Source organism: Rhincodon typus, chromosome 16 (genome assembly GCF_021869965.1).
Source record: "Rhincodon typus isolate 14 chromosome 16, sRhiTyp1.1, whole genome shotgun sequence".
Taxonomy (NCBI): Eukaryota; Metazoa; Chordata; class Chondrichthyes; order Orectolobiformes; family Rhincodontidae; genus Rhincodon; species Rhincodon typus.
The window spans coordinates 48,672,535-48,688,229 of NC_063347.1; the positions used below are offsets into that span (position 1 = coordinate 48,672,535).

Consider the following 15,695-nt stretch of genomic DNA (forward strand, 5'->3'; position numbering starts at 1 on the left):
GGAGGGCCTTAAGGCCATCTGCATGGGGAATGCAGGTGTAGAGGGACTGGACGTCCATGGTAAAGATGAGGTGTTGGGGACCGGGGAATTGGAAGTTCTGGAGGAGGTGGAGGGCGCGGGTGGTGTCACGGACATAGGTAGGGAGTTCCTGGACCAAGGGGGAGAAAATGGAGTCTAGATAGTTGGAGATCAGTTCGGTGGGGCAGGAGCAGGCGGAGACAATGGGTCGACCAGGGCATTCAGGTTTGTGGATTTTGGGAAGGAGATAGAAGCGGGCAGTGCGAGGTTGGGGAACGATGAGGTTGGAGGCCGTGGGTGGGAGGTCACCTGAGGTGATGAGGTTGTGGATGGTTTGCGAGATGATGGTTTGGTGCTCAGGGGTGGGGTCATGATCAAGGGGGCGGTAGGAGGTGGTGTCGGAGAGTTGGCGTCCGGCCTCGGCGATGTAGAGGTCAGTGCGCCATACTACAACTGCGCCTCCCTTGTCCGCGGGTTTTATGGTGAAGTTGGGATTGGAGCGGAGGGTTGCACGTTCTGCGGGGGAGAGGTTGGAGTGGGTGAGAGGGGTGGAGAGGTTGAGGCGATTGATGTCTCGACGGCAGTTGGAGATGAAGAGGTCGAGGGAGGGTAGGAGGCCTTGGGGTGGTGTCCAGGAGGAGGGGGTGTGTTGGAAGCGGGAGAAGGGGTCAGTAGACGGAGGGTGAGGTTCACGGTTAAAGAAGTAAGCGTGGAGGCGGAGGTGGCGGAAAAACTGCTCTATGTCCAAGCGTGAGCGGTATTCGTTGATCTGTGGGTGGAGGGGGACAAAGGTGAGCCCTTTACTGAGGACTGACCGTTCGTCCTCAGTAAGGGGTAGGTCTCGGATTCTCCAGCATCTGCAGTTCCTACTATCTCTCATGCAGGGACAGCTTGGGCAACATGACAAAATTGAAATAGGTAATTTTAGCGATGACACAGGCGTATAGTTGCCAGATCACCTGAACATTAAAACAGACATCAAGCGTGCAAAGATAATGAGACAATAGTTTTGGTTTTCCCGATATTTAATTGTAAGAAGTTACAATTGCCCAGTACTAATTGCCAGCCATGCAATAGTTAATCAAGCTGGGGGCGCAATGGGAGGTGGCGGCAATGGTGAGGTACAGCTAGATGTCATCAATATCCATGTGGAAAATGCTTTTGTTTCAGATGTTGCCCCTCAACTGCAACACGTGGATAAAAATATACATAGAAGCAAGGAGTGCTCCCGAGGGGAATATCAGATGTAATGGGTGTAGGGGTTGGAAGTAATGATTCTCCAGCTGCGATTAGAGAGACATGAATGGAAGCAGGCAAGTCCAATCCCAGCTACTGTAAAGTCAGCTGTTGGAAGTGTATAATGTGGATCAACTGTGTCAAACCATTGTAATTGCAGCTGAAGTTAGCACATACCATGGATTGTGATTGTGACCATAAAACTAAACCGTAAACTACAAAGTGGTGGTGATACCTGCTGAGTTTGTTGCATTTTGTCATTATGGATTTTTGTTGCCTCCTTGAAGTTTCTCTATTCAGCACCGTTGTTTGATTGTGGTTGGGAAAATATGACAAGTATTGACAGAGAAAGAATAACGGCAAGATTTCAAAAGGAAGTTCAATATCTCTGGCCCAAGTCAGAAAGGAAAGATGAAGATTACCTGTTGAGCCTCTTTGTTGTTCTTCCACCTGAGTAAAGCTCAGATTGATTGCAAACTGTATGTAAATCAATAATGAGAATATTGCAATTGCATTACAGGCAGGAGCTAAATAAATTGAAACTTTACCACACAAAGTTTGCAGAAGTAGGTTGACATTAGGAGCAAATATCTTTAGCTAGCGAAAACTAAAAGTGAGTCAACAAGGCAGGTTCTCTGGCACTACAATGTGGCAGTATTCAGTACTACCTATTCATAACAGTAGCTGTGAACATTTCGACCTCTCTACTGCCATGAAAATGAAACTGCTTATAGTTTATGAAAAACACAGCTGAGGAAAAATGATACTGACCTGAAACTTGCCTCTCACAGCCCGAAGTTTAATACATCGTACAGCACTGTTGTGAGCCTTGGAAGATTTCACTGGAAATTCCATGTTTCTGAGGTCATACAGGTTGACCTTTCCCCAGGAGCTTCCAATCAACAGAGCAGTCCCATCTGGTAGGAGCTCAAGTGCAGTTAGTGGACAATCTGCTCGAATACTGTACAATACACTGGAAATATAATAAATTAAGGCATTGGTGGAGGGGATGGTCGCACGAGAGATAAAACCTAGTACAGGATAATAATCCTCATGTCCAACATAAAGGCAAAATAATGAAAACTCAAGATTTGCTTAAGGTTAATTGATTTATTACCCTTTTGGTGTTTGCTTCTGCTTTAATTGTGTCAGCAAAGACTAATATCTGTATTTTGCTGACATTTATGAGACGCACTAGATAATCAATCACAAACATCATTAATCGCTGCTGTCAATAATGCAACAGCCATATCTGGAAATATAAGACGCACTTAATAGGCATAGATGAGCTGAACGAGTGGCATGTGGAATAGGTTATTTAAAATGTAAAACAAACTATTTTGAGGTAAAACAGGAAAAATAAATATACCTTAACTGTTAAACTTTTTGTTTAAAAAAAGGGAACAACAGCACACAACCCTTAGCTTTCAAATACAAAAGGTCAAAACATGTTAGCATAAGTAATGAAATCTTAACGAAGGTTTTAAATTCGCAAACTTATAATCAAAGAGAAAAGGGCAAATTTACACTAAACAACAGTTAAACTGTAGCTTTGGTACCAGAGTTTTAAACACCGTATTAGAGGAAGACATTAAAAGACATTTTTCCAACCTCGAGCGACTGCGTGGCATTTACACATTCTCCCCACGCCTGCGAGGGTTTCATCCGGGTGCTCAGTCCTCCCACAGTCCAAAGATGTGCAGGCTAGGTGGATTGACCATGCCAAATTGCCACAGTGTCCAGAGATGTGCAGTAGGTGGGTTAGCCATGAGAAATATACAGTTACAGGGAGTGGGTGGGGTGGGCAGAGCGGATGTGGGTGGGATGTTCTTCGGAGGATTGGTGTGGACTTGATGGACTGAGTGGTCTGTTTCTACACTGTAGGGATTCTAGGACTGCATGATAAAAATGGAAACAGCTGAGTTTAGATTCAGGAAGATATCAGGAATGAAAGGCTCCAGGTACACAAGATTAGTGGTTCAAGTTTCTCATACTACAGCTGAGGAAGTGATTTGATGGAGATCTTCAAGATTATTGAAGGTAAATAATAAAACATTACAGAGCACAAATATAAATGGACACAAAAAGAATTAGAACCCAGAAGTCTCTGTCAGAAAATACTGTTGAAGAAAATTCCAAAACTTGATTAAAAGGGAATAAGACAGCAGCTGGTAAAAACTGCAATATTAAAACATGAGCAGTAAGGAGGAGAATGGAATTAGACAAGATGATGGAGAAAAAGAATTGTATGAATACAAAAGCAAAATGCTGGAGATGCTAGAACCTTGAAATAAAGAACAGAAAATGTTGAAGATACACAAGCTGTACCTGTGGGGATAAAGAGACTTAACCCTTCAGATCAATGACCCTTCAACAAAATGGAAAAACCTAGCAATGCGATAGATATTAAGTGCAGAGCCAGGTGAAAGGATGAGGATGAAGGAGAACAAAAAGGAATATTTATCATAGATTGGAAGACAAAAGAAGTTAAATAACAAAAAGCATAATAATGGAATGCAAACGACCATGGTAATGGCAGATGGGAACTGTCTAGCACACCTAATTCTATTTGAACATTTATTTAGGGGAGAGATTTGAGAAATATATACGAGTAATCGCACCTCCAGCTGTGCTCTGCTGTCTAAGCAATAAATCACGCTGGTCTACACCTTTACAGGCTTAACTTGTAAATTCAGGTGTCAATTGGATGCATGCTGGAAGGTAATTTTGTTCCAGAGATAGTTACTATTAGATTGAGATTAGCCAAGGTGCAACAAGCTCAAAAATAACACAAGCTACCTATTTCATCATTTTTGTGTAGCTTCCTCCATGCACTAAGAACGAATGGGCCACTGTAAAAGGAACTTGGACAAACTGAGCTCTGCAGACATTAGGCAAAATCAATGTTTAGAAGCTCTCTAGGGTGCAGGTGCAAAAAAGAAAAAGGCATCAAATAAAACAATAATGGGAGCTCCGTGTTACACTTTTACAGCTGCTATGCTGCTGTTTGAGGTCAGGCAGAAATTGCTAATAGCAAACAATTAAAAAACAGATCTTACTAGTGAGATGCAAGATGGCACACCATAAACTGGCACTGTAACAATGCACCAAGCTGAGATTTTGTGCACACTGTGGCCACTTAATTTATTTCAGATCCAGAATATAATATTCTAACATTATTTCTTTGTTCAATCTAAAGTTTTCAATAGTTTTAAAAAGCTTATTCCAGTTGAGTCAAGCTCTTCTTAAAAAGTTTGTGGTCACGTAGTAAAGAAATCCCTTTTCTCAATTCCAGTCTATTAGAATAAACTACAGCACACATTTTCAAGCCATACTAGTGAGCATTTTCATTTTAAGCATTAAGTACAGGTCTTTTAGAAAGGTACAACATAAATTTCTGAGCTCTAACAGCATGAGTAATTTGGATCAACTTCAGTAGGTATGTAGCCATCAATAGAGAGTGCTGTTAATGAGCAATGGAGCACTGAGTGAGAGCTATTGAGCCTAAAACAGAATGAGAACTACCAGAAATCATTAGCCCAGGGATTATATTTCAGCTTCAACGCATTGTCATCTTAACTGAGTTTTCTCCCATTGCTGGATTCATCAACTGCTGTTCAGATTCTGGTTTTACTATTGAAGCAAAACAGCTTTAAAAAGAAAGATTTTGTCTAAATGACGACTTGATTTTGCATTAAGAAGCACCTATGGAATTATTGCTGGAAATTGAATACTTACGATTTGCTCCGAACATCAAAAGCTGAGATTTGCTTATCAAGGCCAACTGTGATAATCAATGGCTCAATCACTGGTGAAAAACAAAGCGCTGCCGCAGGGGCTTTGTGTACATGGTCAAAGCTATGTTGCATCTGTAGGCTGTTTATGTCCCATATTCTAAGACTGCCATCATCTCCAATGCTTCCCAACAGCGACCTTTGGAAGCAAGAGATCTTCAGGTCACGAAGGGGCTGAAATAAAAATCACAGAGCAGTTCACAAAAAAATCTATCACCTAAAAAGTAAATGATTTCATAACTTTCAATGGTGTCCCAAGAAATGTGTTCCTACGCCATCTGTTCAGATGAATAGGTTATGTACACGGCCTGGTCAACAGTATTTTGTTTCACAACTGCCACACAAAACACTTTACAAATTTTACTAAGAAAAAATATTTTCCCTGTTACCTGGCATTTTGACTGTGATTTTTCTGAGCTGCAAACAATTAGACGAAATTCTAAAGAGCCAGCTTTTAACTATAATTACACTACTTTAAGAGTTATTATCAATCCTTGCTAAATGTGTGGGAAGATTAGAAGAACACCGTCACCACACCCTCCCCACCCCACACTTGCATTTTATTTCACAACTTCCATACTTTCACCAAACTTATATCTGTCCCTTTCCAAATACCCATGCCTCTTTCCTAAGCTTGCTCACAAAACATCTTGCATCTATTGTGCATCTTTCATGACCTGATGCATCCCAGACCCCTTTATAGCCAATGAAGTGGTTTTAGAAGTGCAGACACTGTTCTGATATGGGAAATATGGCAGTCAATTTGCACATAGCAGGTTCAAACAAAGTAATAATGATCAGCTAATCTATTTTCATGATGCTGGTTGGGAGATAAATATTAGTCTGGGAACAACTCTATTCCTCTTCAATGTATTAACAATTCTTCTACACCGATCTCCAGTGCAAACAGTGCCGAGTTTAGCATCTTGTCTGAGAATGTGGTACTCCCTCAGCATTGCACTCTGTCTGATGAACTTCTGTACTCAATTCTATGGATGAGGACTTCAATCTACAATGCTCTAAACTCAATTGTGCTACTCACTGAACCACAGCTGAAACTAACATAGCATAATATGTCAGAAAATTCTGAGTGCACTGATAAGAAAGCACAATCCAAATGAAGTCCAACCACCAATCATGTTTTGCCATCCAAACTGTAAGAGTGATTTTAATCATAATCACTACTGATACACTTCAGTAAATTTTAAAAATGTCTGGCTGCATTGACATTTTGTTCCACCACTCTCCTGAAGGCAAGAACTTCTGTTGGTTATGATTTAACAATTCAGCAGCTCTTGAACAAATTCATTTTTAATGAGACAATAACTAAAGACACAGAGCTTTTCTTCATGAAGAAAGTTTAGCGATTTGTTCAGTCTCACAGCTCTCATTCAAAATTCCTAGTATCCTAGCTGTCCCTCACTTGTATGAGGTTATTTCAATCAATTTATTTAGATATGCTATGACACATCTGAGGCTGATGGACCTAGAAAATTAATAACCACTACCTATTTCTCTGAACAATAACACTAACATTAGTAAGGCTTAAGAAGGTTAATAAGATATCAACATTACATTGTTGGCTACTGTTCATGGGACCGCAAATATGAACAGGATAGACAGTAGAAGAGTAAGGAGTGTTAGACTACAGATGTAATTCAAGTGTGTGAACAAGAGGTAACTATCAAATTTACTCAAAATCAAACATTTTGGCAACTTTCAGCAAGGATCACTGGAAAGTTTGATCCAAACCTGACCCAGTAGGCTAAAAATCCTGCAAAAACTGATTTGTAAAATTGGAGACAGTTGATTATTGTCACTGAATGCAAAATACAATTTCACAAGTGCAAGCATAGATTATGCACAGTTACAGCTAAATAACCCAGAATCTCTACAACTGAAGTTTGAATGTGCTGTGAGGGAAAATAGCCAAATTGGAAACAGTCATTTGCAATTTGTCTTTGCCATCTTCAAAGCTGTTCATTGGAAACTGTAATTCAGCTGTGTTTCCCTTCCAGAGTGCAAGGATTTCAATGCTCTTTAACCATGTTACTGAGGGACATCTGCCCCAAAACACAAAGCTAGCACACATATTAAACTAGAGAGGGTTCAGAAAGATTTACCAGGACAGTGCCAGGAAGGGGGGTTTGAGATACAAAAATGGGACCTTTCCCATTGGAGCATAGGAGGTTGAAGGGTGACCCTTTTTGAGGTTTATATAATCATGAGGGGCACAGATAAGGTGAATGACAAGGGTCTCTTCCCTAGGGTGGGGAAGTTCAAAACTAGGGGGCATATTTTTGAGGTGAGATGAGAAAGATTTCAAAAAAGACATGAGGGGCAACTTTTTTTCGAAAGCACAGAGTGGTTTGCGTGTGAAATGAACTACCAGAGAAAGTGATGGTTATAGTAACAACATTTGGGTAAGTTCATGAATAGGAATGATTTGGAGAGACATGGCCAAGGGCAAGCAGGTGGGACTAGTTTAGTTTGGGAACAATGTCAGCATGGACTGATTGGGCCAAAGGGTCTGTTTCCATGCTGTATGACTCTGACTCCATGCAGCAGGTATTCAGGAAGGCTAATGGAATATTGGCACATATTTCAAGGGGGTTTCAAAAGGAAGGAAATTTTGCTGCAACTGTACAAAGTTCTAGGGAGACCACATCTATAATACTGGGAGAAATTCGATCCCCTTATTTAAGGGCAAAATATTTCATTGAAGGCAGTTCAGAGAAGATTCACTGGGATGATCCCTGGCGTGGAGGGATCATTTTATGAGCAAAGGTTAAACAGATTGGCTCACTTCTCATTAGAATTTAGAAGAATGATAGGTGATCTAATTGAAACATTTAGAATTTTTAAATGGGCTTGAGTGTAAATGCTGACAGTATGTTTCACCTCATGGGGGAGTCTAGGACCAGAGGGCATAGTCTCAGTGCAAAAGGGTGCCAGTTTAAGACTGAAAGGAGGAGGAATTTCATCTCAGAGGATTTTAAGTCTTTGCCAGAGGGATATGAAGGAAGAGTCCTTGCATATATTTAAGAATGCAATACATTCTTGATCAGTACTGGAAATCAAGGGTTACTAGAATGGGCCCGGAAAGTGGACGTTAGGAATGTTGGATCAGCCATGATCCTATTTAATGGGGGAGCAACATTGAGGGGTAGAACAGTTATTCCTGTATTTCTTTCTTATGTTCTTATGGACGCACTTTGGATGATCTAATGCAGGAGAGAAGTATGCAGTAAATGGCAGAACCCTTAGTAGTATCAACAGATGGATCTAGGCATACAGGTCCACAATTCCCTGAAAGTGGAAACACAAGTGGATAAGGTGGTCAAGATGGCATATGGCATGCTTGCCTTCATTGGTCAGGGCATAGAGTATAAAATTTGGCAAGTCATGTTGCCGCTGTTTTGAACCTTAGTTAGGCCACATTTGGAATACTGTGTACAGTTCTGGTCACCACACTACAAGGAGGATGTGGAGGTTTTGGACAGGGTACAGAAATGGTTTGCCAGGATGTTGCCTAGTTTGGAGGTATTAGACAGGAGGAAAGATTGGACAAACTTGGTTTGTTTTCACTTGAACAAAGGATGAGAGGTGCCCTGATAGCAGTTTACAAAATTATAAGGGACATGGATAGAATGGATAGTTGGAGTTGTTTTCCCCATTGTAGAAATGCCAATTACTAGGGGACATAGGTTTAAGGTAAAAGGGAGCAAGTTTAAAGGAAAGATGAGAGGCATATTTTTTTCCGACACAAAAGGATGGTAAATGCCTGGAATGCACTGCCAGAAGTAGTGGTGGAACTGGATATGATGGCAACGTTTAAGAGGCATCTTGACAGATATATTAGTAGGCAGGGATTTGAGGGATACAGACCGTATAGAGGCAAAAGTTTTTTAGTTTAGAAAAGGGATCACGTGTCAGCACAGTCTTGGTTGGCTGAAGGGCCTGTTCGTGTTCGTTAAATCTTGTTAATAACTCCAGAGCATAATTACAGACTTTTGATCTTCAAGTTGAGTGCACCAGACAGAAGTTTCCAATTCTTGAGTAGAACCAATTAATGAATTACATAAACAAGACAACAACATAATTTCTCATCGACAGGCACTGTTAGCAAACAACATGAATGAAAATAATCTACTCTATGGAAAACTTATTTGGAAAAAAGAGCTCTGTTATCACCTTGAATGACAACAAGAACAATGCACTTGAACAGCTGTGGGTTAATACAGGCTATCAGATTTATAAAGGGTAATGTATTTCAAGTTACATTGCATTTAAATGTTAAAGTTTGACACCTATGAGGTGTTGTTGTTACACCTGAAGGAATGACAGCAGGTAATCAAGTTATTTGCCAAGTTGTAGACCACAAAAGGATTTTAATTTTCTTCTTTAGAAAAGTTGTCGACACAGCAGAGTAGGAATTACTCTGCAAATTAGAAAAGCTAGTAGATGCCCCAAAAATAAAAGAAACCTTATAACATTCCAAGTATCAGAGCTCCTTCATGTGGCCATTGAAGGCACTGTACCTGTTGACTATGACAGTAAAACCTGGTGGGAGCTTCATCAGTCAGCATGCTGTGCAGAATTATGTCACCACTCAGTGACCCTGAGAGAATGCACTGGTCATCCCAATCAGTGGTGAGACAAGTTACTGCAGCCTTGTGACCCTGATCAGAAAGAAAAGGAGATTAAAAATAAAACACCCAACTACTTCTTGATCATGCACACCAATACCAGCCATGAGATTGTACATATGTCCCTAAAGAAGAAATCAATATTGCACCTGCTTATTCTCTAATTTAGAACCACACTCTTTGTATAAAGCCAACAACTTGTGCTGGAATGTAATTCCACAAGTAGAAATAAACATTTGTGAAAAACGAGTGTTAATTCAATTCTTTTTAATAAAAGCATTGTTATTGGCAGTACGGAGAATTCGGAGCAAATGCACATAACTAATGTTCAATCATTGAAATGTGGAAAAAAAACCAAGCACTGGATGTTACTTCACTCATCCAAAACTGTTCAAACTGATCAATAACACTTAGGTAATTTTAAAGTCTGAACCAGAAGAAGTTTATAGAGAACAACACAGCTTTGTATTCAGCTACTGAAGCTTATTTAGATTCTTGTTGTTTAAATCTTTACTGGATCAGTATTGTTCCTTCCAACATAAAGTAAGAAGGAAAGATATTAATTGATGATTGCAGCATTCAACACCGTTTACAGTTCTTCAGAGATCAAACGTTTTGACCTGGACAACATCCAGCTTTGGGCTACTAAGAGGCGAGTAATATTCACGCCAGACATGTGGCAGTCAATGACCATTTCCAACATGAGGATTTAACCAGCAGCCCTTCATATCCAATTGCAGTATCATCACTGAATCCCACATTTCCAAATTCCTAGAGGCTCACTAAACTGGATGCCAGATGGTCCATCGAACTATGCGCCAGAAAAGACAACAGCAGAAACAGCCCTACTGACCCTGCAAAGTCCACCTTACTGAACAGAATCACACTATACAGACAATATCCCAGACACCATCATCACCATCCCTGGATATGTGCTGACCCACCGGCATGCAGTTGGGAAGGAATTGCCCTGGGAGTCCTCAACAATGACTCCGGACCCCACAAAATCTCATGCCTTCAGGATAAACAGGGCAAGAATCCCTTCTGATTACCATGTACTGTCCTCCCTCAGCTGAGGAACCAATACTCCTCCATGTTGAGCAACACTCTGTGCTTCAAACCAAGGTGGCAAGGGCGTAAAATGTCCTCTGGGTGGGGGGTTTCAGGGCCCACCATCAACAGTGGCTTGGCAGCAACACTATTGATCGAGCTGGTGGATCCTAACGGACATAACCGAGAGACTGGGTCTACGGCAGGTGGTGAGGGAACCAACAAGAAGGAAAAAAACTAAACTTGGCCTCATCCTTTACCAATGTACCAGCTGCATCACTGCAGAGATGAAGTAGAGATGAAGTCCCACCTTCACATTGAGAATACCCTCCAGTGTGTTGTTTAGCGCTGTGATAGTGCCCATAGGACAAACTTCTAACAGATCTCGCAACTCAAGACTGGGTATCCATGAGGTGGGCTGTCAACAGCAGCAGAATCGTACTCCAGCACAATCTATAACCTCATGGCCGGCATATCCCACACTCAACCATTACCAAACTAATGGATCAACCCTGGTTCAATGGACAGTGCAGGAGGGCATGCCAAGAGCAGCATCACAGACATACCAGAAAGTGAGGTATAAAGCCAGTGAAGCAACCAAACAGGACTATTTGCATATCATGCTGTATAAGCAGAAAGTGACTGACTGAGCTAAGCAATCCCACAACCTGCAGGTCAGATCCAGGCTTTACAATCCTGCCACATCCAGGAATGGTAGTGGGCAATTAAACAACTCACTGGAGGTGGAGGCTCCATAAATACCTCCATCCTCAATGATGGAAGACACCAGCATATCAGTGCAAGAAAATAAGGCTGAAGCATTTGCAGCAATCTTCTGCCAGAAGCGCTGAGTGGATGATCCATCTCAGCCACCTCCAGTCATCCCCAGTATCAAGATACCAGTCTTCAGTCAATTTGATTCACTTCATGCGACATCAAGAAACAGTTGAAGACACTGAATACTCTCAGGGCTAGGGGCCCTTACGCCATTTTGGCAATAGTACTGAAGGCTTGTGCTCCAGAACTTGCTGCTCCCCAAGCCAAGCTCTTCCAGTACAGTTACAACACTGTCATCTACTACTGGCATGTAGAAAATTGCCCAGTTATGTCCTGTACAAAAAGCAGGACAAATGCAACTCAGCAAACTACCAACCCTAACAGTCTACTCTCCATCCTCAGTAAAGTGATGGAAGGTGAAATCAACAGTGCTATCAAGCAGCTCTTGCTCAGCAATAACCTACTCAGCGACACCCAGTTTGGGTTCCATCAGGGCCACTCAGTTCCTGACCTAAATTACAGCTTTCGTTCAAACATGGACAAAAGACCTGAATTCCAGAGGTGAGGTGAAAGTGACAGCCCTTGATATTAAAGCTACATTCAACGAAATGTGGCATCAAGGAGCTGTAGCAAAACTGGAATCAATGGGTATCTGGGGGCAAAAATCTCTGCTGGTTGGAGTCAAAGCTGGCACATAGGAAAAGGTTGTATTATTGCATGTCAGTCGTCTCGGCTCCAGGAAATCCCTGCAGTAGATCCTCAAGGTAGTGTCCTAGGCTCAAACATCTTCAGCTGCTTCATCAAATAACCTTCCCTCTAATGAGTCAGAAGTTAGGATGTTCAAGAATGGCTGCACAATGTTCAAATCTTCAGATACCGAAGCAGTTCATGGTCAAGTGCAACAAGATCCAGGCTTGGGCTGACAAGTGGCAAGTAATATTTGCACCACATAAATGCCAAGCTATGATCATTTCCGACGAGACTATCTAACTACCAACCCTTGATTCAACATTACCATCACTTGAGGATTACCATTGAACAGAAACTCAACTGGACTTGCCATGTAATTACAATGGCTACAACAGCAGATTAGAGGCTAGAAATACTGTGGCATGTAACTCACCTCCTGATTTCCCAAAGCCTGTCCACCATCTACAAGGCACAAATCAGGAGTGTGATGGAATACTCCCCACTTGCCTGGATGGGTGCAGCTCAAACAACACTCAAGAAGCTTGACACCATCCAGGGCAAATCAGCCCACTTCATTAGTACCACATCAAATTTTCACTCCCTTCACCATCGACACTCAGTAGTAGCGGTGTGTACTATCTGCAAAGTGCACTGCAGAAATTCACTGCAAATCCTTAGACTGCAGCTTCCAAATACATAACCACCTCCATCTCAAAGGACAAGGGCAGCAGATGCATGGGAAGACCACCACCTGCAGGTCACCCTCCAAGATACTCACCATCCTGATTTCACTGTGGCTGGGTCAAAATCCTGGAATTCTCTCCCTCAGGGCATTGTGGATCAATCTACAGCACATGGACTTCATTTCAAGAAGGCAGCTCACCACCACCTTCTCAAAGGCAACTAAGGACTGGTAATTAATGCTGGCCAGCCAGCGATGCCCATGTCTCACCAGGGAATTTAAAAAAAAAGAACACTGACCAGGAATTGAATTTGGAACAACGATACAAAAACTCTGTAGCTACAAGAGGAGCTTACAAACAGAGTTCTGTAGTGAGTAATTAACCATTTTATTCCCCAAAGCCTGTGCACCACCTACAAGGCACAGATCACATATAATGGAATACTCTCCACTTTCCTAAATGATTTCAGCTCTAACACTGAAGAAGCTCTACACCAGTTAAGACAGAGATTAGCATCATATCTTAAACTTTCAGTGCTTTCATCATTTGCATATTGGCAGCAGTGTATACTAATCATCAGTTGCCCTTACCAAAGTTCTTTCAACAGCACTTTCTAAACTTCTAACCACTAGAAGAAATATCATTACCAATTGCACATTCCCTTCAAAAGGTAAACGTTATCCTTACTTGCAATTATAATAGTTGTTTCTTCACTGCCAGAGTGTCAAAATCCTGAAAATCTTTTCTAGCAGCACTGTGGGTGTTGCCAGACGACAAATAAAGCAGCAGCTCACCATCACATTCTCAATAAAGCACTAAAGGTTTTCCTGGCCAATGACGACCACATCCTATGAGCTTTTTGAAATTCTCTTATCTATTGGTTTTATCATATTCAATTTCAGTTCCAACCCTTCTAAATACTCCATTCTGGTAATTCAGCTTATTGTACCCCATTTGAGTGTAAAGATATGTTTGAGATGCATAGTTTGAAGTAAAAACTTTGTGATTTATTTTATTCTAGTGTGCTCATGATTAACATTACATGTGGATAATTTTTAAATTGCTGTCCAAAAACCTTGTCAGACTAAGGAAATTACAACAGTCGTAAGGCTGTAAGGCTCATGTACAGATGATATATGAGTACAGACTGGCTTATACACTATGAGGCCACACAATGGTACCAACCAATTTTGTCACATGTAGTGAATTACAGGAATAACAAAAACAAAAAACAATCTAGTTTTGGCCTGCTAGTTGAGACAGGAACACGGCTCACCCATAAATTTCCTGGAATATCACGAGCCTGACCAGGCAAGAAAACCTTCAGCTTGGCATCTTGTCCACAAGACTATGCCAAAATACATTGATATTTCAAGCTCAAACTTCTGACAAAAAAAGAGGGAGGTTGGCTGTCGAACCATGCTTAAGCTTTTTGTGCAACAACTACTGAGTCGGCAACATTTTACCAATATATCTGCTCCTACCTTCTGCCAGGGTATTGGGCAGTTTCAGATAGTTGGCGTCAGGGAATTGATGCTATGAGGCCACGCAATGGGATCACCCAGTCTGTGCTTGTACATCACTAGCTGAGCATTACAGCCTTGTGGCTGTTGTAACCTCCTTAGTCTGGGAGGTTTTCTGATAGTAATGAGGAATAGTCCACATATAATGTTAATCACGAGCATTTTAGAATAAAATGATTCACAGTCGTTGCTTTAAATTTTGTATGCAATGGGCGGCTGGCTTCAGGGATTGGGGCGGGGGGTGCATCGGAGCCCTTAGGGACTTGGGCTGTGTGTGCGCGCGTGTGTCAGCATTATTTTTTTTTTTACAGTTAGCCAGGAATTAAAGGAATTGAAACCTGCTCTAACTTTTCATGGCCTACTTTTGACTCAGTGGGGGATTTTCACAGAGGGTCTCAGATGCCAGGTAATTATCTTTTGGAAATTTATAACATCCTTGGCCATTCAAATAAAGTCAGTTGCATCAAAACTCTTACATGGTCCTAATATGCAACTCCAATCTATGCTTCAGCAACAATTATCTTCCAACGCAAAATCTAGGCCCTTGAGCTGACTTAAAAAGTTTGTGAATATTTTTTCCACCAGGAGTGTATTTCCACATTTAATGAACCTGCATTTTCTCTGTACTCAAAATTCCAATCATGCAAACGTATCTCTGGAACTAGTATCCACAAACACACCAGCAAGTTCAGGACTATGTACCTTATAGGATTTGTGCAGTTTTTTGGTTTTCAAGTCCCATATGTTGACAGCAGAATCCATTCCTCCACTCAGAATCAAATTCATTGTAGAATTCAGTGAGACACAAGTCTGTCCTCTCTTCACAGAACAAAACACAAAAAAAAAAGTCAGAGGTAATGGACATTTAAAAAAGAATTAATAATTAGCATTCATTTTCTGTTCCAAAGAACAGGCAATTTAAAAGTAAATTAAAACAAAAATAAGAATCAGGGTCTAGGTTGGCAGTAAATGGTGAAAGGGAAAACTGCACCAGGCAATCTCAAAACATATTGAGGGATTACAGTTCAAAAAATGAGGAAGTAAACAAGATTAAACAAGAAGGAAACCACAGAACACTGCGGCATAAAAAGGTGTCATCTCGTCCACCATGTCTGTGTCAGCCTTTTGGAAACTACATCCAGTTAATGGCTTTGTATAAATTTTTTCACCCTTTATGAACAGAAGGAATTTTAAAACTGTGTAAATTGCAAAGCAAGTACAGGCTTAAGAAAGTGTTAAAAAATGTTGCAATTGAGATGAGGCAATGCCAACATT

The 15,695-nt window shown here is 41.2% G+C and overlaps 1 protein-coding gene across 6 annotated transcripts in view; it reads right to left on the reverse strand.

Annotated features, from left to right (window-relative positions):
• LOC125485141 (protein NEDD1-like) overlaps positions 1-15,695 on the reverse strand; it is a 76,960-nt gene that overhangs the window by 37,960 nt on the left and 23,305 nt on the right. For all 6 annotated transcript variants that reach the window (XM_048606561.1, XM_048606558.1, XM_048606562.1 and 3 more), the window contains 4 exons: positions 15,123-15,239; positions 9,590-9,730; positions 4,993-5,222; positions 2,026-2,227 (listed from right to left, as the gene is read on the reverse strand). In XM_048606561.1, coding sequence (XP_048462518.1) covers positions 2,026-2,227; positions 4,993-5,222; positions 9,590-9,730; positions 15,123-15,206 — 657 coding nt within the window. In that variant the 5' untranslated portion in view covers positions 15,207-15,239. The remainder of the gene's footprint in view (positions 1-2,025; positions 2,228-4,992; positions 5,223-9,589; positions 9,731-15,122; positions 15,240-15,695) is intronic.